Raw genomic sequence first — 27044 nt, forward strand, 5'->3', positions numbered from 1 at the left:
TATGTTGAGGTTGATGGTTTATGATTCATGCTTCCATATTGTCTATTTGCCTTGTTCTCACCAATCTCTAAGATTGGCAAGTTACTCCCAGATTTGATAAATACTGAACCAGTCTCCCATTCCCAGTAACAGGTTTGGAGGGGTGGGGTGTGTGGGGAAGGAAAGGCCGAGCTCTCGTTGACTTTCCATATGCAGGTGACAAATCATTTAAAGGAATCTAGCTGCTGAGCATAGAATTTCTTTTCTTTAATTTTTATAAATAGCAGTTACTGAAATGAAAGGTGCCTGTAAATTGTGAGCATTGACAGAGACAATTAAATCAGATTGCTGTAACTTGTGATTGTTCAGATAGTGTAACAAACTTTACATCACCTGAGGGGGAATGACCAAACTCTTCATACTAGACAAATAAAAAAAAAGCAAATCACAAATGTACATGTAAATACACACAAAAATAAACAGATACATGCAAGTGCACACACAAATACAAACATATAAATACATACAAACAGATATTAAATACACAAATGTGAACATGAGCAGCTATGCAAATACATACACATACAAACAAAAATATACATGCAAATAGCTATGCAGAAAAACATGCAAATACACATTCTCACATGTAGAAATATAAATATATAGGCTGAAAACAGAATTGCACAAATGTATATGGAGAATTATAAATATGCACAAATAAGTACACACTGCATGAGGGTATGTTATTACAGGGGTTATTTTACTGGACTAGTAATCCAGAAACCTGGGTTCATGATCCAGACATATGAATTCAAATCGCACCACGCTAGCTGGGGACTTTAAATTCAATTAACTAAATAAATTTAGAATAAAAAACTAGTATCCGTAATGGTGACCATGAAACTACCGGATTGTTGTAAAAAATCTATCTGGTTCACTAATGTCCTTCAGGGAAGGAAATCTGTCGTCCTTACCCGGTCTGGTCTACATGTGACTCCGGATGCACAGCAATGTGGTTGCCTCTTAACTATACTCTGAAATGGCCGAGCAAGCTACTCAGTTGTATAAGAGGGCAGCTCACTTCCATCTTCTCAAGTGCAATTAGGGATGGCAATAAATGCTGGCCCTGCCAGTAATGCCCACATCCCCTGAATGCATATGAAAAAAATCATTCACTCAGATTCATAAATACTTAGACAGGCCCATACAAACACATAAAAGTGAGTAAATTATAAATATTACAGTTGTCTGCTTCTGAAATTTGTGAAGTTTAAAGCACAACTTAGAATGTGATTTTTCTAAAGGAAAATCAATTCTTGGTAATATGCACAAGGATGATATGGTGTTGGGATAAGAGTTTTAGCCATTGACGAGGAAAGAGTGGCAACATTCAGCAAACATTTTGTTTCTAACCTCCTCTGGCAGCTACAGCATTCACTTTGATGTGTAAATAGGAAGATTCAATCTCCAGGGATTGCAGCAACGTAAATTCCCAGATTGGGATATGCAGAGTCGGACACTGTTTGCACATGGTCAGATTACATTGATTACTCTTCGTATGCAGGATGATTCCAAATGGAAGGTGTTACGTTCATCTCAGACCACAAAGACTATATATAGAGAGAGCTGAGAGAGCTTCGATCAGTCCACTGAAAGAAAGCAAGAAATAACTTCAAGCTTCTTACGCAGGTGAGCCCCAACTGCTCCAAATATTTGATTCATTCTGATATAATGATGTAAAGTTTCTTATCAATAACATGAAGATTATGACATATACTGACAGAAAATTATCTGTTTAATTAGTACTAAGAATTTTCAGACTTATAGTCCGTTAATAATTTAATAGATGAATAAATTGTTAATGGGAGAGTTTTCCAATATTTTGTTTCCAAAGAGTCTTTCATATCAAACAAACATTGTTGACTATCACTTGTGTTTCCTTTCATTGCTGTGAGCTGAATCTTTTCAGAATTATAATCTTGCTATCTCTTAATGCAGTGTTAAATTATGATTCGGATTATTGTTAACTGTTCAGTAAAGTCATTTGGTGTCTCTGTACCGAAAACGCTTCTTTAAAGAACATTTGTAAAGTGCATCTGTGGAAAATCCCAGTCATTGCATTTAGCTTGGTGGAATGATCTGGAAAGATTAAAAAACAGAATTAAATGTTGATATTGAGGATTTACTTAAACTTGGTGTTCATCTTAAAGATGATGGCTGATATCAAAGGGAATATTTTGTATGTTGGGGATTGTGGCATGGAGCCTAATTTGCCAATAGTGTGAACTCTGCAACATGCATTGTGCTACAAATTCTCTGCTCAATCTTAATGATCAGAACATTGTGACACATTGGGTGGCGCAGTGGTTAGCACCGCAGCCTCTCAGCTGCAGGGACCCAGGTTCGATTCTGGGTACTGCCTGTGCGGAGTTTGCAAGTTCTCCCTGTGACTGCGTGGGTTTTTGCCGGGTGCTCTGGTTTCCTCCCACAGTCAAAGACTTGCAGGTTGAAAGGTAAATTGGCCATTGTAAATTGCCCCTAGTGTAGGTAGGTGGTAGGGATTATGGGATTACTGCAGGATTAGTATAAATGGGTGGTTGTTGGTCAGCACAGACTCGGTGGGCCGAAGGGCCTGTTTTAGTGCTGCATCTCTAAATAAATAAATACTGTAACCGATGCACCCAATTGCCTTGCCCGCACATCCAGTGGGTGTGCACCACACCAAAAGCCATATCTTGTGAAATTTATCTCCGGACGTCCAGCTTAAGTTTTCAAACCTACAAATATAATGTGGAGGTGGCAGCATCCTTAACTTTTCATACATCTAAAGCTGCTGGTGCAGTTCCCTGAACTCAGCATTTCTCTAAATGAGGGATAGTATTCCCGCCTTAAACTCAGGAGGTTATGTTCCAGGAATTAAGTTCATAACCTACGAAGACACTTTAATGGAGTGATGAGGGAATGTTGCATTCAGATGAAATGTTAAACTGAAACCCCATCTGTTTGTTCAGGTGATATAAAAGATCCCGAGGCACATTTTGAACGAAAAAGGATAGGAAGGTCTGCCAGTATCCTACGCAATATTCCTTCCTCAGCCAACACCATCCAAAAAACAGATTAACTGGTCATTCATTTCATTTGCTGTTTGTGAGCTTATTTGTAAGTGGGTGGCATCCCTTGCAATCTGAAACCTGTCTTGTTCATTTTCTGCCTTGCAGAACGAATGTATCCCAGGCCTAATAACTTACTGTGATTACAATAGTTGCTAATTTATCTGCATGAGATACACATGACATCTCTCTTCTCATCGATGATGGAAAATATCACACACTAAACCAGTTTCATACAGGCTAAACCTATTAACTAAAGAAAGGAAAAAGACCTGGAAAATGGAGTATAATGTGGGAAAATGTGAAATTATCCATTTTGGCAGGAAGAATAAAAAAGAAGCATATTATCTAAATGGTGAGAGATTGCAGAGCTCTGAGGTTGCAGAGGGATCTGGGTGTCCTAGTGCATGAATCGCAAAAGGTTACTATGCAGGTACAGCAAGTGATTAGGAAAGTTAATAGTATGTTATCATTTATTGTGAGGGGAATTGAATGCAAAAGTAGGGAGGTTATGCTTCAATTATACAGGGCATTGATGAGATCACATCTGGAGTACGGTGTACAGTATTGGTCTCCTTATTTAAGGAAAGACGTAAATGCATTGGAAGCAGTTCAGAGGCTTACTAGACTAATACCTGGAATGGGTGAGTTGTCTTATGAGGAAAGATTGGACAGGCTCGGCTTGTATCCGCTGGAGTTTAGAAGAGTAACAGGTGATTTGATTGAAACATATAAGATTATGAGGGCTCTTGATAGGGTGGATGTGAAAAGGATGTTTCCTCTTGTGGGAGAATCTAGAACTAGGGGTCACTGTTTAAAAATAAGACAGAGATGAGGAGCAATTTTTTCTCTCAGAGGGTCATGAGTCTTTAGAACTCTCTTCCTCAAAAGGCGATGGAAACAGAGTCTTTAAATATTTTTAAGGCAGTGGTAGATAGACTCTTGATAAGCAAGGTGGTGAAAAGTTATTGGGGGTAGGCAGAATGTGGAGTTGAGGTTACAATCAGATCAGCCATGATCTTGTCGAATGCTGGAGCAGGCTCGAGGGGCCCAGTGGCCTAATTCGTCTGTTTGTATGAAAAATAAATTGCATTTATATAGTGCCTTTTGCAAATTTGGGACATCTCAAAATGCTTTATAGCCAATGATGTACTTTGGAAATACAGTCAATTTTGTAATGTAGGAGACACAGCAGTCAATCTCCCTCAAACAGTGTTGTAATAATAACTAGATAATCTGGTTGAGTGATGGTGTTGGTTGAGGGATGAATATTGGCCAAGACAATGGGGAGAACTCCCCTGTGCTTCTTCAAGTCATAGAGTTATAATGGCACAGAAGGAGGCGATTCGGTCCATCAAGTCCATGCCAGCTCTCTGTAGAGCAATCCAATCAGTCCCATTCCCCCACTCTATCTCTGTAGCCCTGCAAGTTTATTTTCTTCAAGTGCCCACCTAATTTCCTTTATCATCTCCACTTCCACTACCCTGTAGGGCGTGTGTTCCAGGTCATTACCACTCACTGCATAAAAATGTTTCTTCCTCACATCCCTCCTGCATCTCTTGCCCAAAACCTTAAAGCTGTGTCCCCGAGTCCTTGTATGATCAGCTAATGGGAACAGCTTTCCTTTGTCTAGCTTATCTGAACCTGTCATAATCTTGTACACCTCTATCAAATCTCCCTTCAATCTCCTTTGCTCCAAGGAGATGCCCCCCTTACTGTGGTTGACAAGGCCCTCAACCGTGTCTGACCTATTTCCCGCACTTCTGCCCTCACCCCTTCCCCTCCCTCCCAGAACCACGACAGGGTTCCCCTTGTCCTCACTTTCCACCCCACCAGCCTCCACATCCAAAGGATCATCCTCCGCTATTTCCGCCACCTCCATCACCAAACATATCTTCCCTTACCCTCCTCTGTCAGCATTCTGAAGGGATTGTTCCCTCCTTGACACTCTGGTCCATTCCTCCATCGCCCCCGACACCTCGCCCCCTGCCCATGGCACCTTCCCATGCAATCGCAGGAGGTGTAATACCTGCCCTTTTACCTCCTCTCCTCACCATCCAAGGCCTCAAACACTCCTTCCAAGTGTAGCAGCGATTTACTTGTATTTCCTTCAATTTAGTATACTGTATTTGCTGCTCACAATGCAGTCTCCTCTACATTGTTTGGGTGACTGCTTTGCAGAACACCTCTGCTCAGTTCGAAAGCATGACCCTGAGCTTCCAGTTGCTTGCCATTTCAACAACCCCCCTGCTCTCATGCCCACATTTCTGTCCTTGGCTTGCTGCAGTGTTCCAGTGAACATCAACGCAAGCTCGAGGAGCAGCACCTCATTTTTTGATTAGGCACTCCACGGCCTTATGGATTCAACCTTGAGTTCAACAATTTCAGGGCATGACTGGCCTTTTTTTTACATTTTTTTATTATTTTATTTTATTTTTTAACCATGTGTCTGTTTTTCATGTGAACAGAGCTGCTCATTATTCTGCCACTAACACTCTCTCTGGACTAATGCTTTGGCTTTCACTACAAGCATTAACATGGTCTTTGCCTTTGTCCCAGGACAGCTTTGTTATTTAATCTCTCCTGCCCTCTGCCCTATCACATACCTTCCCTTTTGTTCTCTTCCCCACCAACGCCACCCACCCCCCCCAACTTGCTTAAAACCTATTTCTTTTCTAACCTTTCCCAGTTCTGATGAAATGTCACAGACCTGAAACATTAACTCTGCTTCTGTCTCCACAGATGCTGCCTAACTTGCTGAGTATTTCCAGGACTTTCTGTTTTTATTTCAGCATAACTTCCTTGCTTTTGTACTCAATATCTCTATTTATGAAGCCCAAGATCTCATATATATATATATATATGCCACCTTCAAAAATCAATGCACACGAACCCCCAGGTCCTTCTTTCCCTGCACGAATGGTCGGATTTTCTATGTTCTCCTCAGAGGGCAGATGGGGCCTTGGTTTAATGTCACATCCAAAAGACAGCACCTCTGACAGTGCAGCACTCCTTCAATACTCCACTGAAGTATCATTGTAGATTTTGTGCTCAAGTCTCTACAAAATTATTTGAACTTACAACCTATTGATACAAGTGTGAGTGATATCTCTGAGCCACAGAGACATCACATTTAATTACAATTGTGTAACTTAGAAAACCAACAATATTAGAAAAATATAGTGCAACACAATAAATGTATATAAGAGTTTGAAACAGTCTGCATGGGTGGATGTTCTGCCGCTCTGGCTCTAGTTAAAAACAATTTTTTCAAAAATTCATTCACTGGATGTAGGCATCACTAGCAAGGCCAGCATTTATTGCCCATCCCTAATTGCCATTGAGAAGCTGCTGGTGAGCTGCCTTTTTGCCAAGCTGAATGGATTGCTCAGCCATTTCAGAGGGTAGTTAAGAGTCAATTACATTGTTATGGGTCTGGAGACCAGGTAAGGACAAGAGATTTCCTTGTCATGTTGAACCAGGTTTGTTTTTATGACTATCTGGCATTTAAATGGTCACCCTTATTGACACTAGCTTCATATTCCAGATTTATTCAGTTAACTGAATTGAAATTTTTCAGCTATCATGGTGGGATTCAAATTTTTCTCTGTTTTATTAATCCAGGCTTGCTAGATTACTAATCTAGGAACATAACCACTATACTACCATTCCAATCAATTGCAAGAAAGCACAAACTTGCATTACATAGTACCTTTCACAACCTGAGCTTGTCTCAAAGCACTTTAGAAGCCAGTCCTAATTTTGCGATGCATGATATATGCAAGTTTATCTGTGTAAAAGACGTATTTGCCTGCATATATTTCACTTAGCAAGTTATAAGCCAGCAGAAGGGTAGGAAGAGGCAGGTGGTGCAGGAATCCTCCAGGAGTGTGGCACTTTCAAACTGATATGCAACATTGAATATCAGTGAGAGTGATGTCACCTCAAAGGAGTAAAGTCCCGAGCCTGGAAGAGTGAGGCAAAGGCCTGCACAGGAGGAAGAGAAAAGTGTAGGAACACAGTTGTAATTGAGGATTCGATAGTCGGGGGGACAGGCAGGTTGTTCCGCTGCTGTTGATGTGGTAGCTGTATGGTATGCGGTGCCAGGATAAGGGACACCTTGAAGAGGGTGCAGGACATTTGGCAGGGGAGAAAGAGAGGAGGCAGAAGTTGTGGTCCATGTTGGAACCAATGGTATAGGGAGGAGGAAGGCTGTGGTCTTGCAGAGTTTAAGGAGCTGGAGAGGAAGATTAAAAGTAAGACCTCATCAGTAGTAATCTCTGGATTACTCTCAGTGCCATAAGGTACAATATGGCAGGTGTGGCTAGTGACGTGGTACTGGAAGGAGGCCTTCAGATTTCTGGGTTATTGAGACCTGTTCTATGGCAGAAGGGACCTGTTCAAACTGGATGTGTTGCTCCTGAATAGAGCTGGGACCAATATTGTCAAAAGCAAGTTAACTAGTGCTGTGTTAACTAACTCAGCAGGAGGTTGGGCATCAAGGTGTAGTATTAAAAAGTAGAAACAAGGTGCACAGAGGACTGGTGAGAGACATTTAGAATTAGAAATAATCGAGAATTAGGTGGGATCATAGAAAATGCAAAGGGGTCTAAGATAAGTTGATGATAAAGTGCTTAATCAAGTTGGTGAGCTACAGATGCAAATAGCCATGTGGCAATATGATTTTGTAGCGATAACTGAGACCTGACTCAAAATAGGGGGGGAAATTGAATGTTTAATATTCCTGGGTACAAGGTATTTAGAAAGATAGGGAAGGAAAAAAGGAGGTGGAGTACCATTTTTGATTAATGAAAATATTACAGTGCTAGCAAGAGAGGTTGTTCTTGAGGGGTTAAAGACAGAATCTACTTGGTTGGAGTTAATAAAGGAGCTATTATGCTACTTGGTGTATTTTATAGGCCACCAAATAGTGGGAAGAAGATGGAGGAGCAAATTTGCAAAGAAATTACTCAGAGGAGCAAAAATTATATAGTTATGATAACGGGAGGTTCTAACTACTGCAATATTGAATAGGGCATTGATTGTGTTTAGGACAGAGAAGGAGATAAATTTCTGAAGTGTGTTCAGGAGAATCTTCTCGATCAGTACCTTACCTGCTTATGAGGATGGAGGAATTTCTGGATCTAGTCCTGGTGAACAAAATGAGTCAAGTGGAGAATGCCACAGTTGGGGAACATCTGGGGAATAGTGATTGCAGTATCATAAGGTTCAGAGGATCAAAAATAGAGGCCATCCATAAAAGATAATCACCAAGAAATCAAATAGTGATTTCAGAAGAAACTTCTTTCCCCAGAGAGCAGTGATAATGTGGAACTTGCTTTAAGAGAGTGGTTGAGGTGAATAGTGTAGATGCATTTAAGGATAAGCATATGAGGGAGAAGGAAATAATGGATTTTGCTGATGGAGTTAGGTAAGGGAAGACGGGAGGAGGTTTGACTGGAACAGAAATGCTGGCATGGACTGTTTGGGCTGAATGGCCTGTTTCTTTGCTGTGTATTCCATGTAATTCAATGCAAAAATACTTAACTGGAGGAGGACTATTTTCAGTGAATTTAGAGTGATCTGGGCCAGCAAAGATAGATCCAAAGTCTGGCAGGAAGAAACATAATGGAGCTATGCTGGACTTGAAGAGGAGATTGTTTGGCTATGGTCTAGCTACATTACCACTCGAAGGAAAGGGAGGTCAACCAAAGCAAGAGCTCCCTGGATGATGCAGAAGTTGGAGAGTAGGATTAAGCAGAAAGTGATTGATGTCAGTTTGACAATATGGGGAGAATCAGGATGAATATAAAAAAGTACAGAGAAGTGAAGAAGAAAAGACAAGCATCAAAGAGATAGTATGAGAATAGATCAGTGGCTGGCAATAAAGGGAACACAAAGGCTTCTGTCGGCATATTATCAGTCAGAGAATTATCAGAGCAGCGGTGCAACTGATTAGGGACCAAAATAGAGATCTATCAGTGGAGGCAAAAGGCATGACTGAGCTGCTTAATTAATACTTTGCATCAGTGTTTACCAAGGAAGCGGACTTTGCAGTAAATGAGGAGGTTGTCGGAATAGAGGATATGATGAAAATTGATAAAGAGGAGGTAGTAGAGAGGCTGGCAGTACTTAAAGTGAGTAAGTCCCACTTCCTAGGTTGCTGAGGGAAGTAACAGTAGACATTTTGGGGATGCTGACCATAATCTTAGAAATGAAGGTGGTGCCAGAGGATTGAAGGATTCCAAATGTTACACCCTTGTTTTAAAAAGGGGAGGAGGATCAACCTGACAATTACAGGCCAGTCAGTTTAATGTTGAGTGTGAGGAAACTTTTATAGAAAAAATAACCCAGAAACATTTACTAGCCTCTTGGACAAGCATGGACAAATAAAGGAAAGTCAGCATGGATTTGTTAAGGGAAAATCATATTTGACTAACTTAGGATCATTTATGGCATAGAAGGAGGCCATTCGGCCCATCAAGTCCATGCCATGCTACTTGATTGAGCTTTTTGATGTGGTAACGGAGTGGTTGGATGAGGACAGTGCAATTGACGTTGTGTATATGGACTTTCAAAAGGTGCTTGATAAAGTAGCACATATTAGGCTTGTTAGCAAAATTGAAGTCCGTTGGATAGAAGAGGCAGTAGCAGCATGGATACAAAATTAGCTAAGGGATAGAAAACAGAGAGTTGTGATGAATGAAGATATGCAAAACTTTTATAAAAAGTAGTTTATCCCCAGCTGGAAAATTGTGTCCAATTCTGGGCACCACACTTTAGGAAGCACTTTAGGGGGAGGTGGTGGCATAGTAGTAATGTCACAGGAGCCCAGGTTAATGCTCTCGGGCCATGCGTTTGAATCTAACCACAGCAGATAATGAAATTTGAATTCAAATAATAAATCTGGAATTAAAAGCTGGTCTAATGGTGACCATGAAACCATTGTCAATTGTTGTAAAAACCCATTTGGTTCACTAAGGTCCCTGAGGGAAGGAAATCTGCTGTCCTTACCTGGTCTGGTCTGCCCTATATGTGACTCCAGACCCACAGCAATGTGATTGACTCTTGAATGCCCTCTGAAATGGCCGAGCAAGCCAGGGGCAATTAGAGATGGGCAATAAATGCTGGCCTAGTCAGAGACTGCCACAAACAAAAACTAATGTGGAAGTTTTGGAAAGGGTACAGAAAAGATTTACTTTAACAGTTCCAGGGAGGAGGGATTACAGTTACATGGATGGACTGGAGAAGCAAGGGTTGTTCTCCTTGGAGCATTCTCTGCTCCAAGGAGATTTGACAGAGGTGTTTTAAAATCTTGAAATGTTTCAATAGAGTAAGTAGAGAAATCTTTCCAATGACTGAAGGGTCAATAACCAGAGGTCACAGAATTTAAAGTCAAAAGATCCAGAGGTGACATGAGAAAATTTTTTTTTTACGCAATGAGAGGTTAGGATTAGGTATGCTCTGCCTGACAGGGTGGACGATACAAATTCAATAGTGGCCTTCGAAAAGGAATTGGATAAATACTTGAAGGAGGGAAAATTGCAGGGATATGGGGAAGCTGGGTTGTGGGAGTAACAGGACTGAGGAAAAGAGATTGAGGGGAAATTTGATAGAGGTGTACAAGATTATAATGGCTTTGGATACCGTAGACAAAGAAAAACTGTTCCCATTAGCTATTAGTACAAGGACTAAGGGACACAGATTCAATGTTTTGGGGAAGAGATGCAGGGGGAATGTGAGGAAGAACTTTTTTTTTACACAGTGAGTGATAATGACTTGGAACTCACTGCTTATGAGGGTGGTGGAAGCAGAGATAATGAATGATTTCAAAAAGAAATTGGATGGGCACTCAAGGGAAATAAACTTGCAGGGCTACAGAGATAGAGCAGAATAGGACTGATTGGATTACTCTAAGAGAGCTGACGTGGACTGGATGGGCTGAATGGCTTCCTTCTGTGCTGTAATTATTTTTTGTTCATTCATGGGATGTGGGCGTCACTGGCTATGCCAGCATTTATTGCCCATCCCTAATTGCCCTTGAAAGGTGGTGGTGAGCTGCCTTCTTGAACCGCTGCAGTCCATGTGAGGTAGGTACACCCACAGTGCTGTTAGGATGGGAGTTTCAGGATTTTGACCCAGCAACAGTGAAGGAAGGGCGATATAGTTCCAAGTCAGGATGGTGTGTGACTGTGGTTGAGATTTAACGAGGGGGAGTTGGTCCCGCCCACCCATTGGAAATTCGGGGGCGAGCCCGCCTCCGCGGCCCTGGAAGCTATGCCGCTATTTTGCGTGGCTCTGGCAATTAATTGCCTCAAGTCATGGTTTCTGTCCCTCTGAGGCAGGCCCCAGACCCAGCTAGCGATGGAGGCTGGAGAAGAAGGTAAGTGGGTCGGGGATTGCTGCGGCCAGTCAGCCAGGCCCTTAGGAGGGGGATAGGGGGTCATTGCGAGGATATGGGGGGTCTTCCAGCAGGGGGGCGATCAGGAGAGACCTTCCCTCCTTCTCCACAAACTGCAAGGAGGCATCAGGTATTACTGGGCAGCCTCCCCAGCTGCCAAAGTACCCATCCGCTGTTGGCAAAATACCAGCCATGGTGGGAAGAGGCCCTTAATTGGCCATTTATGGGCCTCAGTTGGCCGAAAGATGGGCAGGCCGCCCACCACCTCATCCGCCACAGGTAAAATACAAGCGGAGGTGGGTAGGTGATGGGCACGACACCCCTTTGCCTCCAACCCGAATTTACACACCCCCCTGCTCCTCCAGCCAGGGGGCAGTGGGAAGGGTAAAATTTGTGCTCAATGACTCGATGAAAGAGCCAGCACAGACTCCATGGGCCAAATGGTCTCCTTCTGTGTTGTACTAGTGTACAATTCTATATGTACCCCTGTGAATTGTCAGTGTAGTCAGAAAGATTCTTTCAATAACTTATCAATTACAGTGACTCTCTTGTCTTTTCACCAGTTCCATAAATCAGACTTAGGAAACTCTTCCACAGCAACGTAATGGCTTTCCAGAGAAACCTTCTCTTCCTGGTATTTCTGCTGCTGATTGTTAATGCTCAGTTTTCCAGAGCCCAACACTGGTCTCATGGTTGGTATCCAGGGGGAAAGAGGGAACTGGATCTGCCTCAATCTCCAGAGGTGAGTCTTATACTCTTGCTATTTCTCAAACTTGGTGCAATCCGAATTCTTTCCTGTGAACCTAACAATCAAGAAGGCGTTTAGGCAAGTCATTAAATCTTAACGTTTGTTAAAAGATGCCTTCTAATTTATATTCTGAGGAGATCTTTGCTTAAACATAGCTGAAAATCCTGGAATATAAACACAAAATTGTGGAAATACTCAGCAGGTCAGGCAGCATCTGTAGATAGAGAAACAGAGTGAATGTTTCAGGTCAGTGACCTTTTGGTAGAACTGGAAAAAGTTAGCAATTTAATGGGTTTTAAGCAACTACAGAGGCCGAGAAATGGGGAAGGGGGAGGGGGTGGGGGTGGTGGGGAGGACAAATGAGATGGTCTATGATTGGGTGGAAGGCAGGAGTGATTAAACGCTGAAAGGGATGATGGTGCAAGGACGTTGGTAATGGGACAAGTAAAGAAACAAAAGATGGGTCTAGAGGAGCTGTAAATAACAATAACAGAATTATTACCAACAACTGCTGTTTGAAAAAATGGGAACAAAGTTTATTAACTAAATGTTGAGTCCTGAATGTTGTAAAGTGTCTAACCAAAAGATAATGTGGTTTTCCTCAAACTTCAAAGAACAAAGAACAGTACAGCACAGGAACAGGCCATTCGGCCCTCCAAGCCTGCGCCGATCTTGATGCCTGCCTAAACTAAAACCTTCTGCACTTCCGGGGACCGTATCCCTCCATTTCCATCCTCTTCATGTATTTGTCAAAATGCCTCTTAAACGTCGCTATTGTATCTGCTTCCACCACCTCCCCCGGCAGCAGGTTCCAGGCACTCACCACCCTCTGTGTAAAGAACTTGCCTCGCACTTCCCCTCTAAACTTTGCCCCTCTCACCTTAAACCTATGTCCCTTAGTAACTGACTCTTCCACCCTGGGAAAAAGCTTCTGACTATCCACTCTGTCCATGCCGCTCATAACTTTGTAAACCTCTATCATGTCGCCCCTTCACCTCTGTCATTCCAGTGAAAACAATCCGACTTTATGCAACCTTTCCTCATGGCGACCAGAATTGCACGCAATATTCTGTGTGGCCTAACTAAAGTTCTGTACAGCTGCAGCATGACTTGCCTATTTTTATACTCTATGCCCCGACCGATGAAGGCAAGCATGCCGTATGCCTTCTTGACTACCTTATCCACCTGCGTTGCCACTTTCAGTGACCTGTGGACCTGTACGCCCAGATCTCTCTGCCTGTCAATACTCCTAAGGATTCTGCCATTTACTGTATACTTCCCACCTGCATTAGACCGTCCAAAATACATTACCTCGCATTTGTCTGGATTAAACTTGAGAAATCTGCCATTTCTTCGCCCAAGTCTCCAACCGATCTATATCCTGCTGTATCCTCTGACAATCCTCAACACTATCCGCAACTCCACCAACCTTTGTGTCGTCCGCAAACTTACTAATCAGACCAGCTACCTTTTCCTCCAAATCATTTATATATACTACAAAGAGCAAAGGTCCCAGCACTGATCCCTGCGGAACACCACTAGTCACATCCCTCCATTCAGAAAATCACCCTTCCACTGCTACCCTTTGTCTTTTATGACCGAGCCAGTTCTGTATCCATCTTGTCAGCTCACCTCTGATCCCGTGTGACTTCACCTTTTCTACCAGTCTGCCATGAGTGACCTTGTCAAAGGCTTTACTGAAGTCCATACAGATAACATCCACTGCCCTTCCTTCATCAATCATCTTTGTCACTTCCTCAAAAACTCAATCAAATTAGTGAGACACGACTTCCCCTTCACAAAGCCATGCTGCCTCTCGCTAATAAGTTTGTTTGTTTCCAAATGGGAGTAAATCCTGTCCCGAAGAATCCTCTCTCATAATTTCCCTACCACTGACGTAAGGCTCACCGGCCTATAATTTCCTGGATTAGCCTTGCTACCCTTCTTAAACAAAGGAACAACATTGGCTATTCTTCCATTGAGATTCATTGGAACCGTGTAGGAGGCTGAAGACAGAAGGTCAGAGAGAGACAGAGTTAAAATGGTAAGTGACTGGAAGTTCAGGATCTCACATGCGGACTGAACCAAGTGTTCCAAAGCGATCACCCAATCTGTGTTTTGTCCCCTTAATGCAGAAAATCCAGGCTTGTGCAGTGCAGGTCACACTTTGGTGCAGAAAGGATATTTTTCTTTTATATTGCAGATACAAAGTGTTGAAATGGCATGTTAAAAATCAGTTTTCCCTGGCTGCCAGTAGAATTTTTTGTAATTAATTCTCAGGCTATGGGGAAAGAGCATAGGAGTGGGACTAATTGGTAACTCTTTCAGGGAGCCATGATGGGCCAAATAGCTGCCTCCTGTGCAATATTATTCTCTGATTCTATGTTGGCATCGCTGGTCAATGCAAAACTTTTGCCCATCCCTTGTTGCCCTCGAGAAAATGCTGGGCATTCTTCATGAACAGTGTAATCCGTGTGGCAAACATGTTCCCACACTGCTGTTAAGGTAGGGAGTTCTGGGATTTTGACCCAGCAACGATGAAGGAATGGTGATATGTGTTCAAATCAGGATGGTGAATGACTTGGAGGAAAAAAAGGAGGTGATGGGTTCCCATGAAACTGACCCTACAACCGTCTGAGATATCTGCGCTCCCCTAATTCTGACCTCTTGAGAATCCCTGATTTTAATTGCTCCACCATTTTTGGCTGTGCTTTCAGTTGCTTTGGCCCGAAGCTCTGGAATATCCTCTCTAAACCTCTCTGCCTCTGTACCTCACTTTCCTCCTTTTACGATACTCCTTAAAACCTACCTCTTTGACCAAGCTCTTGGTCATCTGACCTAATATCTCCCTATGTGGCTCGGTGTCATATTTTGTTTTAGAATGCTCCTGTGAAGCTCCTTGGGACATTTTAGTATGTTAAAGGCACTATATAAATACACGTTATTGTTGCTGTTATCCTTCATGATAGTGGAGATTGCGGGTTTGGGAGGTGCTGCTGAAGTTAGTCATAGAGTCATAGAGTTATACAGCACAGAAACAGGCCCTTCAGCCCACCGTTTCAGTGCCGGCCATCAAGCACCGAACTATTTTAATCCCATTTTCCAGCACTTGGCCCGTAGCCTTGTATACTATGATGTTTCCAGTGCTCAACTAAATACTTCTTAAATGTTGTGAGGGTTCCTGCCTCAAATCCCCTCTAAACCTCCTGCCCCTTACCTTAAATCTATGCCCCCTGGTTATTGACCCCTCCGCTAAGGGAAAAAGTTTCTTCTATTTATCCTGTCAATGCCCTTCATAATTTGGTATTCCGTATTTACCGTGGAGAAGGTCATGGAAGCTAGTGAGTTCAAGGGAGGGAACACCAATATCCTGGAGCATATCAACATTACAAAGGAGGAGGTGTTGGAGGTTTTGAAGCGCATTAAGATGGATAAATCCCCAGGGCCTGACCAGGTGTATCCTCGGATGCTATGGGAAGCAAGGGAGGAGATTGCTGGGGCCCTGGCAGAGATTTTTGTATCATAGTTAGCCACGGGTGAGGTACCGGAAGACTGGAGGATAGCTAATGTGCCTTTATTTAAGAAGGGCAGCAGGGATAAGCCAGGAAACTACAGGCCAGTGAGCCTTACATCAGTGGTGGGAAAGTTATTGGAAGGGATTCTGAGAGACAGGATTTATATGCATCTGGAAAGGCATGGTCTGATTAGGGATAGTCAGCATGGCTTTGCACGTGGGAAATCATGTCTCACGAATTTGATTGAGTTTTTCGAGGAGGTGACCAAGAGGATTGACGAGGGCAGGGCGATGGATGTTGTCTACATGGACTTTAGCAAGGCCTTTGACAAGATCCCACATGGTAGGCTGGTCCAGAAGGTTCGAACACATGGGATCTGGGGTGAGCTAGCAAATTGGATACAAAATTGGCTTGGTGATAGGAGGCAGAGGGGGGGAGTGGAGGGTTGTTTTTCAGATTGGAGGCTGGTGACCAGTGGTGTGCCGCAGGGATCAGTGTTGGGCCCTCTGTTGTTTGTCGTATATATTAATATGGATGTGAATGTAAGGGGCATGATTAGTAAGTTTGCAGATGACACCAAAATTGTTGGTATAGTGGACAGTGAAGAAGGTTGTCTAAGGTTACAACAGGATATAGATCAACTGGGAAAGTGGGCAAGGGATTGGAAAATGGAATTTAATGCAGACAAGTGTGAAGTGATGCATTTTGGGAAGTTAAACCAGGGCAGGACATATACAGTGAATGGCAGGGCCCTGGGGATTGTTGTTGAGCAGAGAGATCTTGGGGTGCAAGTACATAGTTCCCTGAAAGTGGCAACACAGGTAGACAGGATGGTGAAGAAGGTGTATGGCAGGCTTGCCTTCATCGGCCGAGGCATTGAGTACAAGAGTTGGGACGTCATGTTACAGTTGTACATGATGTTGGTTAGGCCTCATTTGGAGTACTGTGTGCAGTTCTGGTCGCCGCACTACAGGAAAGATGTGATTAAGCTAGAGAGGGTGCAGAAAAGATTCACAAGGATGTGCCTGGTTTGGAGGGCTTGAGTTATAAAGAGAGATTGGATAGGCTGGGTCTGTTTTCCCTAGAGCGAAGGAGGCTGAGAAGGGACATGATAGAGGTATATAAAATTATGAGAGGCATAGATAGGGTAGATTGCCAGAGTCTGTTTCCCATGGTAGGGGTGACTAAAACTAGAGGGCATAGATTTAAGGTGAGAGGGAGGAGGTTTAAAGGGGATCAAAGGGGTAAATTTTTCACACAAAGAATAGTGGGTATCTGGAATGAGCTGCCTGAGGAGGTGGTGGAGACAGGAACAGTCGCGACATTTAAGAGGCATCTGGACAGGTACTTGAATGAGCAAGGCATAGAGGGATATAAAACAAAGAACAAAGATAATTACAGCACAGGAACAGGCCCTTCGGCCCTCCAAGCCTGCGCCGATCCAGATCCTCTCTCTAAACATGTCGCCTATTTTCTAAGGTTCTGTATCTCTTTTCTTCCTGCCCATTCATGTATCTGTCTAGATACATCTTAAAAGACTCCATCGTGCCCGCATCTACCACCTCCGCTGGCAATGCGTTCCAGGTGCCCACCACCCTCTGCGTAAAGAACTTTCCACGCATATCCCCCCTAAACTTTTCCCCTTTCACTTTGAACTCGTGTCCTCTAGTAATTAATATGGAATTAATGCAGGCAGATGGGATTAGTTTAGACAGGCATTATGGTCGGCATGGACGCGGTGGGCCGTAGGGCCTGTTTCTATGCTGTACGACTCTATGACTCTATGACAATCATGTCCCCCCTCAGCCTTCTCTGCCCTAAGGAAAACAAACCGAGCCTATCCAGTCTCACTTCATAGCTGAAATGTTCCAACCCAGGCAACATCTTGGTGAATCTCCTCTGCACCCTCTCCAGTGCAATCACATCCTTCCTATAGTGTGGTGACCAGAACTGTACACAGTACTCCAGCTGTGGCCTAACTAGCGTTTTATACAGCTCCATCATAATCTCCCTGCTCTTATATTCTATCCCTCGGCTAATAAAGGCAAGTAGCCATATGCCTTCCTAACCACCTTATCTACCTGTGCTGCTGTCTTCAGTGATCTATGAACAAGTACACCAAGGTCCCTCTGACCCTCTGTACTTCCTAGGGTCCTACCATCCATTGTATATTCCCTTGCCTTGTTAGTCTTCCCAAAATGCAGCACCTCACACTTCTCAGGATTAAATTCCATTTGCCACTGCTCTGTCCATCTTACCAGCCTATCTATATCATCCTGTAATCGAAGGCTTTCCTCCTCGCTATTTACGACAGCACCAATTTTCGTGTCATCTGTGAACTTACTGATCATACCTCCTATATTCACATCTAAATCATTAATGTACACTACAAACAGCAAGGGTCCCAGCACCGATCCCTGCAATACACCACTGGTCACAGGCTTCCACTCGCAAAAAGAACCCTCGACCATCACCCTCTGCCTCCTTCCACTGGCAATTTTGGATCCAATTTGCCAAATTGCCCTGGATCCCATGGGCTCTTACCTTCTTAACCAATTTCCCATGCGGGACCTTATCAAAAGCCTTACTGATCTCTACACCTACATCATCCTTCTCCATAGTGAACACAGATGGAAAGTAATCATTAAAACCTCACCTATGTCCTCCGGCTCCACACACAGATTGCCAATTTGGTCCCTAATGGGCCCTACTATTTCCCTGGTTATCCTCTTGCCCTTAATATACTTATAAAATGCCTTGGGATTTTCCTTTATCTTGCCCACCAGTTTTTTCATGTCCCCTCTTCGCTCTCCTAATTACTTTTTTAAGTACCCTCCTACACTTCCTAAACCCCTCTAGTGCCTCCGTTGTTTTCAGAGCTCTGAATCTGCCATAAGCCTCCTTTTTTTTCCTGATCCAATCCTATATATCCCTTGACATCCAGGGTTCCCGGGACTTGTTGGTCCTACCCTTCACCTTTACGGGAACATGTTGGCCCTGAACTCTCACTATTTCCTTTTTGAATGACATCCACTGGTCTGATGTAGACTTTCCTACAAGTAGCTGCTCCCAGTCCACTTTGGCCAGATCCTGTTTTATCATATTGAAATCGGCCTTCCCCCAATTCAGTACCTTTACTTCCTGTCCATCTTTGTCCTTTTTCATAACTACCTTAAATCTTACAGAGTTATGGTCACTATTCTCAAAATGATCTCCCACTGACACTTCTAACACTTGTGCGGCTTCATTCTCTAGGATTAGGTCCAGCACTGCCCCTTCTCTTGTAGGACTATCAACGTACTGGCTCAAAAAGCTCTCCTGTATGCATTTTAAGAATTCTGCCCCCTTTCAGCCTTTTGCACTAAGACTATCCCAGTTGATACTGGGGTAGTTGAAATCCCCTACTATTATTACCCTATTATTTTTACACGTCTCTGAGATTTGCCTACATATCTGCTCCTCTATCTCTCCCTGACTGTTTGGAGGCCGATAGTACACTCCCAGCAAAGTGATTGCCCCCTTTTTGTTTTAAAATTCTACCCATGTGGCCTCATTTGAGGAACCTTCTAAGATATCATCCCTCCTTACTGCAGTAATTGACTCCTTGATCAACAGTACAATGCCACCTCCTCTTTTATCCTCTCCCCTGTCACGCCTCTGTACTCTGGAATATTGAGCTGCCAGTCCTGCCCTTCCCTCAACCATGTCTCTGTGATAGCAATAATATCATATTCCCATGTGTTAATCAATGCCCTCAATTCACCTGCCTTACTTGTAAGACTCCTTGTGTTAAAAAAAGATACAATCCAGCCTTGCATTGTTCGCTTGTGCCTCAACAGGTCTATTTTTGCTCTGCCTTCCAGACTGATTCAGTTTCTCTTCTATATTTGACTGTGCATCCCCCCTACTGTACCTCCACTCTGTATCCCATCCCCCTGCCAAATTAGTTTAACCCCCTCCAACTGCACTAGCAAACCTCCCAGCAAGGATGTTGATACTGTTCCGGTTCAGGTGTAACCCCTCCAACTTGTACAGGTCCCATCTTCGCTGGAAACAGACCCAGTGATCCAGGAAACTAAAGCCCTCCCTTCTGCACCATCTCTTTAGCCACGCATTCATCTGCTCTATTCTCCTATTCCTATACTCACTAGCACGTTGCACTGGGAGTAATCCAAAGATTACAACCTTTGAGGTCCTGCTTTTTAATCTGCTACCTAGCTCCCTAAATTCTTGTTGCAGGATCTCATCCCTCTTTCTACCTATGTCATTGATACCAATATGTACCACAACCTCTGATTGTTCACCCTCCCACTTCAGAATTTCCTGCAGCCGCTCCGTGACATCCTTGACCCTAGCACCAGGGAGGCAACATATCATCCTGGTGTCATGTTTGCGGCCACAGAAATGCCTATCTGTACCTGTTACAATCAAATCCCCGATCACTAAAGCCCTCCCTCTCTTCTTTCTCCCCTCCTGTGCAGCTGAGCCACCCATGGTGCCACAGATTTGGCTCTTGCTGCCTTCTCCTGAGCCATCTCCCCCAACAATATCCAAAGTGTTATATCTGTTAGAGAGGGGGATGGCCACAGGGGACTCCTGCACTACCTGCCTGCCTCTACTCTGTCTGGTGGTCACCCATTCCCTTCCTGTCTTTGCAGCATTTGCCTGCGGTGTGACCACCTTGCTAAACGTGCTATCCATGATGATCTCAGCCTCGCGGATGCTCTACAGTGAAACCACTCGCAGCTCCAGCTCCATAATGCGGGTAGCCAGTAACTGCAGATGGATACACTTCCTGCACACATGGTCGTCAGGGACACTGGAAGTGTCCCTAATTTCCCACATAGCGCAGGAGGAGCATATCACAGGGCTGAGCTCTCCTGCCATGACTTACCTTTAGATTACTTAGTTACTCCCTTTAATTTAAAAAATACTAATTACATTAGGGGCCTTGTTCTACTCCAAACACTACCCACTACAATCTAAAGTCCTTAATAAATTACACTAATTAAAAAAAAACACACTTAAGTAGTACTAACCTTATCACTTATACTGTAAGGTTTGTGGTTTTTTTCAAAAAAGAACTTTCCCCTTATTTTTTTCAGCTATTTAAAGGCACGAGCAGGTGTTACTTACCCAACCAATCACCTTGCAGTTTTCCTGTGATGTCATTGTTGACTTTTTTTCTTCTTTTTTTCAAAACACTGGCGCGCCTGGACTGCTCTCTGTTCCACACCCGGAAGGTAAGTGTCTAGGCCGCAATCCTCGGGCTCTGTTGATATGCTCCTGTCTCAGCATTCTCCCCTCAGGTCCACTCCGCTTCTGGAAGGTAAGTGTTGTTTTACTATACACATGAACAGAGAAAGGCACGTCAGTAAGTTGCCTTGGTGAAGAGATGAATTGTTTAAAGAGATCAGCAGTGGCTGGAAAAATTGCATTCTAAGAGACAGTTGCCTAGGAAAAGACAATGGAACTGCTCCCTCATCCAATTAATCCAAATGGATTTTGATCACCAGACACTGAAGGTGGAACAAGCCATTTCCTCCCCACCCCGCCCCTCCACTGCGATGTTAGTAACCAGAGCACAAAGATGTCAACCAACCAACTTAAATTAATTCTACGAAACTAGAAGGGCACTATGGATAGAGTACTGGGGGAAGCAGTGGCGTAGTAGTAATGTCACTAGACTGGTAATCCAAAGCCCAGGTTAATGCTCTGCTAGCGTCACCACAGAAGATTAATTAATAAGTAAAGTAACTAAACCAGAGAGAGGAGATTAATCTATTTAGTTAGCATTTAATATTTATAGTAGGAATCTAGCACTAGGGACCATATAGTTAATTATAACAATTTAGTAAGGATTTAATAAGTATTTATTTATTTTAAATTAATTTATTAATTAGTGCTAGAAATGTCAGTTAGAGGGGTGAAGTGCTTCACCTGTGAGATGTGGGAGGTCCGTGACGCTTCCAGCGTTCCGGACGACGACATCTGCAGGAAGTGTACCCAGTTGCAGCTCCTCACAGGCTGCATGGATCAGTTGGAGCGGCAACTGGATGCACTTAGGAGCATGCAGGTGGCAGAAAGCGTCATAGACAGGAGTTTTAGAGAAGTGGTTACACCCAAGGTGCAGGCAGATAGATGGGTGACCGCTAGAAGGGGCAGGCAGTCAGTGCAGGAATCCCCTGTAGCTATCCCCCTCTCTAACAAGTATACTGTTTTGGATGCTGTTGGGGGGGATGGCCTATCAGGGGAAAACAGCAGCAGCCAGAGCAGTGGCACCACGGCTGGCACTGTTGTTCAGCAGGGAGGGACAAAGCGCAGAAGAGCAATAGTTATAGGGGACTCTATAGTCAGGGGCACAGCTAGGCGCTTCTGTGGACGTGAGACGCCAGGATGGCATGTTGCCTCCCTGGTGCCAGGGTCAAGGATGTCTCTGAATGGACAGGGGGCATTCTGAAGGGGGAGGATGAACAGCCAGAGGTTGTGGTACACATTGGTACCAACGACATAGGCAGGAAGAGTGATGAGGTCCTGCAGGGGGAGTTTAGGGAGTTAGGTAGAAAGTTAAAAGACAGGACCTCTGGGGTTGTAATCTCTGGATTACTCCCTGTGCCACATGCCAGTGAGGCTAGAAACAGGAAGATAGTGCAGCTAAACACGTGGCTGAACAGCTGGTGTAGAAGGGAGGGTTTCAGATATCTGGACCATTGGGATCTTTTCAGGGACAGATGGGACCTGTACAAGAAGGGCGGGTTGCATCTAAACTGGAGAGGCACAAATATCCTGGCTGCGAGGTTTGCTAGCGTCACTTGGGAGGGTTAAACCAGTGTGGCAGGGGGATGGGAACCAGAGCAGTAGGACAGCAGGTGAAATAAATGAGGGGGAACTAGAGGAAGAGCAGGCAGGGAGATGTTGCGGAGCACAGCGGGACTGGAGGTCTGAAGTGCATTTGTTTCAATGCGAGAAGTATAACAGGTAAGGCAGATGAACTTAGAGCTTGGATTAGTACTTGGAACTATGATGTTGTTGCTATTACAGAGACTTGGTTGAGGGAAGGACAGGATTGGCAGCTAAATGTTCCAGGATTTAGAAGCTTCAGGCGGGATAGAGGGGGTGTAAAAGGGGTGGTGGAGTTGCATTACTGGTTAAGGAGAATATCACAGCTGTACAGCAGGAGGACTCCTCAGAGGGGTCACGCAGCGAGGCAATATGGGTGGAGCTCAGGAATAGGAAGGGTGCAGTCATGATGTTGGGGGTTTTCTACAGGCCTCCCAACAGCCAGCGGGAGGGAGAGGAGCAGATATGTCGACAGATTTTGGAAAGATGTAAAGGTAACAGGGTTGTAGTGGTGGGTGATTTTAACTTCCCCTATATTGACTGGGACTCACTTAGTGCTAGGGGCTTGGATGGGGCAGAATTTGTAAGGAGCATCCAGGAGGGCTTCTTGAAACAATATGTAGATAGTCCAACTAGGGATGGGGCCGTACTGAACGTGGTATTGGGGAATGAGCCCGGCCAGGTGGTCGAAGTTTCAGTAGGGGAGCATTTTGGGAACTTTGACCATAATTCCATAAGTTTTAAGGTACTTGTGGATAAGGACAAGAGTAGTCCTCGGGTGAAGGTGCTAAATTGGGGGAAGGCTAATTATAACAATATTAGGCAGGAACTGAAGAATTTAGATTGGGGGCGGCTGTTTGAGGGTAAATCGACATCTGACATGTGGGAGTCTTTCAAACGTCAGTTGATTAGAATCCAGGACCAGCATGTTCCTGTGAGGAAGAAGGATAAGTTTGGCAAGTTTCGGGAACCTTGGATAACGCGGGGATATTGTGAGCCTAGTCAAAAAGAAAAAGGAAGCATTTGTAAGGGCTGGAAGGCTAGGAACAGACGAATCCCTTGAGGAATATAAATACAGTAGGAAGGAACTTAAGCAAGGAGTCAGGAAGGCTAAAAGGGGTCATGAAAGGTCATTGGCAAACAGAATTCAGGAAAATTCCAAGGCTTTTTATACGTATATAAAGAGCAAGAGGGTAACTAGGGAAAGGGTTGGCCCACTCAAGGACAGAGAAGGGAATCTACGTGTGGAGCCAGATGAAATGGGCAAGGTACTAAATGAGTACTTTGCATCAGTATTCACCAAAGAGAAGGACTTGGTGGATGATGACCCTAGGGAAGGGAGCGTAGATAGTCTCAGTCATCTCATTATCAAAAAGGAGGAGGTGTTGGGTGTCTTGCAAAGCATTAGGGTAGATAAGTCCCCAGGGCCTGATGGGATCTACCCCAGAATACTGAGGGAGGCAAGGGAAGAAATTGCTGGGGCCTTGACAGAAATCTTTGCATCCTCATTGGCTACAGGTGAGGTCCCAGAGGACTGGAGAATAGTCAATGTTGTTCCTTTGTTTAAGAAGGGTAGCAAGAATAATCCAGGAAATTATAGGCTGGTGAGCCTTACGTCAGTGGTAGGGAAATTATTAGGGAGGATTCTTCGGGACAGGATTTACTCCCATTTGGAAACAAATGAACTTATTAGCGAGAGGCAGCATGGCTTTATCAAGGGGAGGTCGTGTCTCACTAATTTGATTGAGTTTTTTGAGGAAGTGACAAAGATGATTGATGGAGGAAGGGCAGTGGATGTTGTTTATGTGGACTTCAGTAAAGCCTTTGACAAGGTCCCTCATGGCAGACTGGTACAAAAGGTGAAGTCAAACGGGATTAGAGGTGAGCTGGCAAGATGGATACAGAACTTGCTCAGTCATTGAAGACAGAGGGTATCAGTGGAAGGGTGCTTTTCTGAATGGAGGGATGTGACTAGTGGTATTCCGCAGGGATCAGTGCTGGGACCTTTGCTGTTTGTAGTATATATAAATGATTTGGAGGAAAATGTAGCTGGTCTGATTAGTAAGTTTGCGGACGACACAAAGATTGTTGGAGTTGCGGATAGTGATGAGGATTGTCAGAGGATACAGCAGGATTTAGATCAGTTGGAGACTTGGGTGGAGAAATGGCAGATGGAGTTTAATCCGGACAAATGTGAGGTAATGCATTTTGGAAGGTCTAATGCAGCTGGGAAGTATACAGTAAATGGCAGAACCTTTAGGAGTATTGACAGGCAGAGAGATCTGGGCGTACAGGTCCACAGGTCACTGAAAGTGGCAACGTAGGTGGATAAGGTAGTCAAGAAGGCATACGACATGCTTGCCTTCATCGGTCGGGGCATAGAGTATAAAAATTTGGCAAGTCATGCTGCAGCTGTACAGAACTTTAGTTAGGCCACACTTAGAATATTGCGTGCAATTCTGGTCGCCACACTACCAGAAGGACGTGGAGGGTTTGGAGAGGGTACAGAGGAGGTTTACCAGGATGTTGCCTGGTCTGGAGGGCATTAGCTATGAGGAGAGGTTGGATAAACTCGGATTGTTTTCACTGGAATGACGGAGGTGGAGGGGCGACATGATAGAGGTTTACAAAGTTATGAGCGGCATGGACAGAGTGGATAGTCAGAAGCTTTTTCCCAGGGTGTAAGAGTCAGTTACTAGGGGGCATAGGTTTAAGGTGAGAGGGGCAAAGTTTAGAGGGGATGTACGAGGCAAATTCTTTACACAGAGGGTGGTGAGTGCTGGGAACCTGCTGCCAGGGGAGGTGGTGGAAGCAGGTACGATAGCGACATTTAAGAGGCATCTTGACAAATTCATGAATACGATGGGAATAGAGGGATACGGTCCCCGGAAGTGCAGAAGGTTCTAGTTTAGGCAGGCATCAAGATCGGCGCAGGCTTGGAGGGCCGAATGGCCTGTTCCTGTGCTGTACTGTTCTTTGTTCTTTTGCATTGCAGCCCCCTTAAGCTAAAGAAGCAGGAGATCATGTCTTCTGAAAAAGGGACCGAGAGTTAAAGTAATTGTCAAATGTAATTGTGCTGCATAAGTTGAATTGAATGTTTATTGTTACTTCCCAGGTTTCAGAAGGAATCAAGTTATGTGAAGGAGAGGATTGCATGTTCCTGCGAAGTCCACGTAAAGATGTTATAAGGAGCATTTTGGTAATTTTACAATTCTTACTGGTTGAAGAAATAAAAATAGTCGCTTGTAGACAAAATCATTTCGAAAAATTTATAACTATTTTTACTCATGAGAGAAGACATTATGAGAAAAACCTGGTTCACCCTTTGTTTACACCACACAGCCCCACAAGCTGTACAGCGCTGTCATTGTATATGTTACAGATGTAAACTTTGAAATCCACCAATTATCAGTTTTCATTTTAGGTTTCTGGCATTCAAGAAGTAAGAGGGAGAGACTAGAGAAACTGAGATTGTGCTCCTTCGCGCAGAGAAGGTTAAGGGAGATATCATAGACATGCCCAACATTCTGAGGGGTTTTGAAAGAGTATATACGGAAAAACAGCAGAAGCGTTGGTGACCACAAGACACAGATTTAAGATAATTGGCAGAAGAATCAGAGGGGAGATGCAGCAAGTTGTTCCGATCTGGAATACACTGCCTGAAGGGGTGGTGGAAGCAGATTCAATAGTAACTTTCAAAAGAGAATTAGATAAATACTTGAAAAGGAAAAATTTGCAAAGTTATGTGGGGAAAGAGCAGGGAAGTGGGAATAATTGGATAGCTCTTTCAAAGAACTGGCGCAGGCACGATGGGGCATGTGATATTATTTTCTACGGTGTCATTCTGTGAATATACAATGGCAGCCAGATTCTGTTGGCCATGTTCCTGTGATTCTAGGGTTATGCCTGAAACAAGCATAATTATCATATAGAATTATAGACGTGCAGAGGTTAGAATTATCTTTAGGGAGAGTGCTAATTATCTTCATATTGGAAATAGTTCTTCAAAATATTAATAGATCTGGGCTTTCTGGATAAGTATGGAGTTATGTTAACTTTGTTCTTTCTCTCCTCCTTTACCTCCTGTCTATGCCATAACATCAGACTGATATGTTAGTGCAACAGATTCAGAAGAAGAAATGAATCCTGCCTTCCTTTCAGAATGTTCCCAGTGTAAATTGTAACCCACGAAAGTGATGTGAATGAAAACATTTTTCTCCAAAAATTTGATTTTAAGATCTGTGAAGAGTTTGTGTCAAATTTCTGAAAGCTCCTTCTCATATACGTGGCTCTAGGGCCATCAGCAAATGCTGTGAGGCTGTTCATGTGACATTGGTTTAAACAGTACAAAGAGGCTTCTCTTTCTGGCATTTTAATTCTCACCCTGTGAAATAAAGGACTTTATTTTGCTATATATTGACAGCACCTCTCAAATGTCATTGTTTGAAAAT

The 27044-nt window shown here is 43.8% G+C and overlaps 1 protein-coding gene across 1 annotated transcript; it reads left to right on the forward strand.

Annotated features, from left to right (window-relative positions):
• The first annotated feature begins 1588 nt into the window (after window positions 1-1588).
• On the forward strand, window positions 1589-26736 carry gnrh2 (gonadotropin-releasing hormone 2). The gene is made up of 4 exons (XM_068043226.1): window positions 1589-1668; window positions 12054-12232; window positions 25709-25792; window positions 26698-26736. Exons 2-4 carry the CDS (start codon window positions 12095-12097, stop codon window positions 26734-26736), a joined length of 261 nt encoding a protein of 86 aa, XP_067899327.1. The 5' UTR covers window positions 1589-1668; window positions 12054-12094.
• Window positions 26737-27044: the final 308 nt, after the last annotated feature.

The sequence above is a fragment of the Heterodontus francisci genome, chromosome 1 (genome assembly GCF_036365525.1).
Source record: "Heterodontus francisci isolate sHetFra1 chromosome 1, sHetFra1.hap1, whole genome shotgun sequence".
NCBI classification, from domain to species: Eukaryota; Metazoa; Chordata; class Chondrichthyes; order Heterodontiformes; family Heterodontidae; genus Heterodontus; species Heterodontus francisci.

Excerpts from the sequence above, each read along its gene's own strand:
- gnrh2 (XM_068043226.1), top strand. The coding sequence starts at position 12,095 with ATGGCTTTCCAGAGAAACCTTCTCTTCCTGGTATTTCTGCTGCTGATT. Across the intron at positions 12,233-25,708 it reads ATCTGCCTCAATCTCCAGAG|GTTTCAGAAGGAATCAAGTT; the intron begins GTGAGTCTTATA and ends GTTACTTCCCAG. Across the intron at positions 25,793-26,697 it reads ATGTTATAAGGAGCATTTTG|ACTGATATGTTAGTGCAACA; the intron begins GTAATTTTACAA and ends CCATAACATCAG.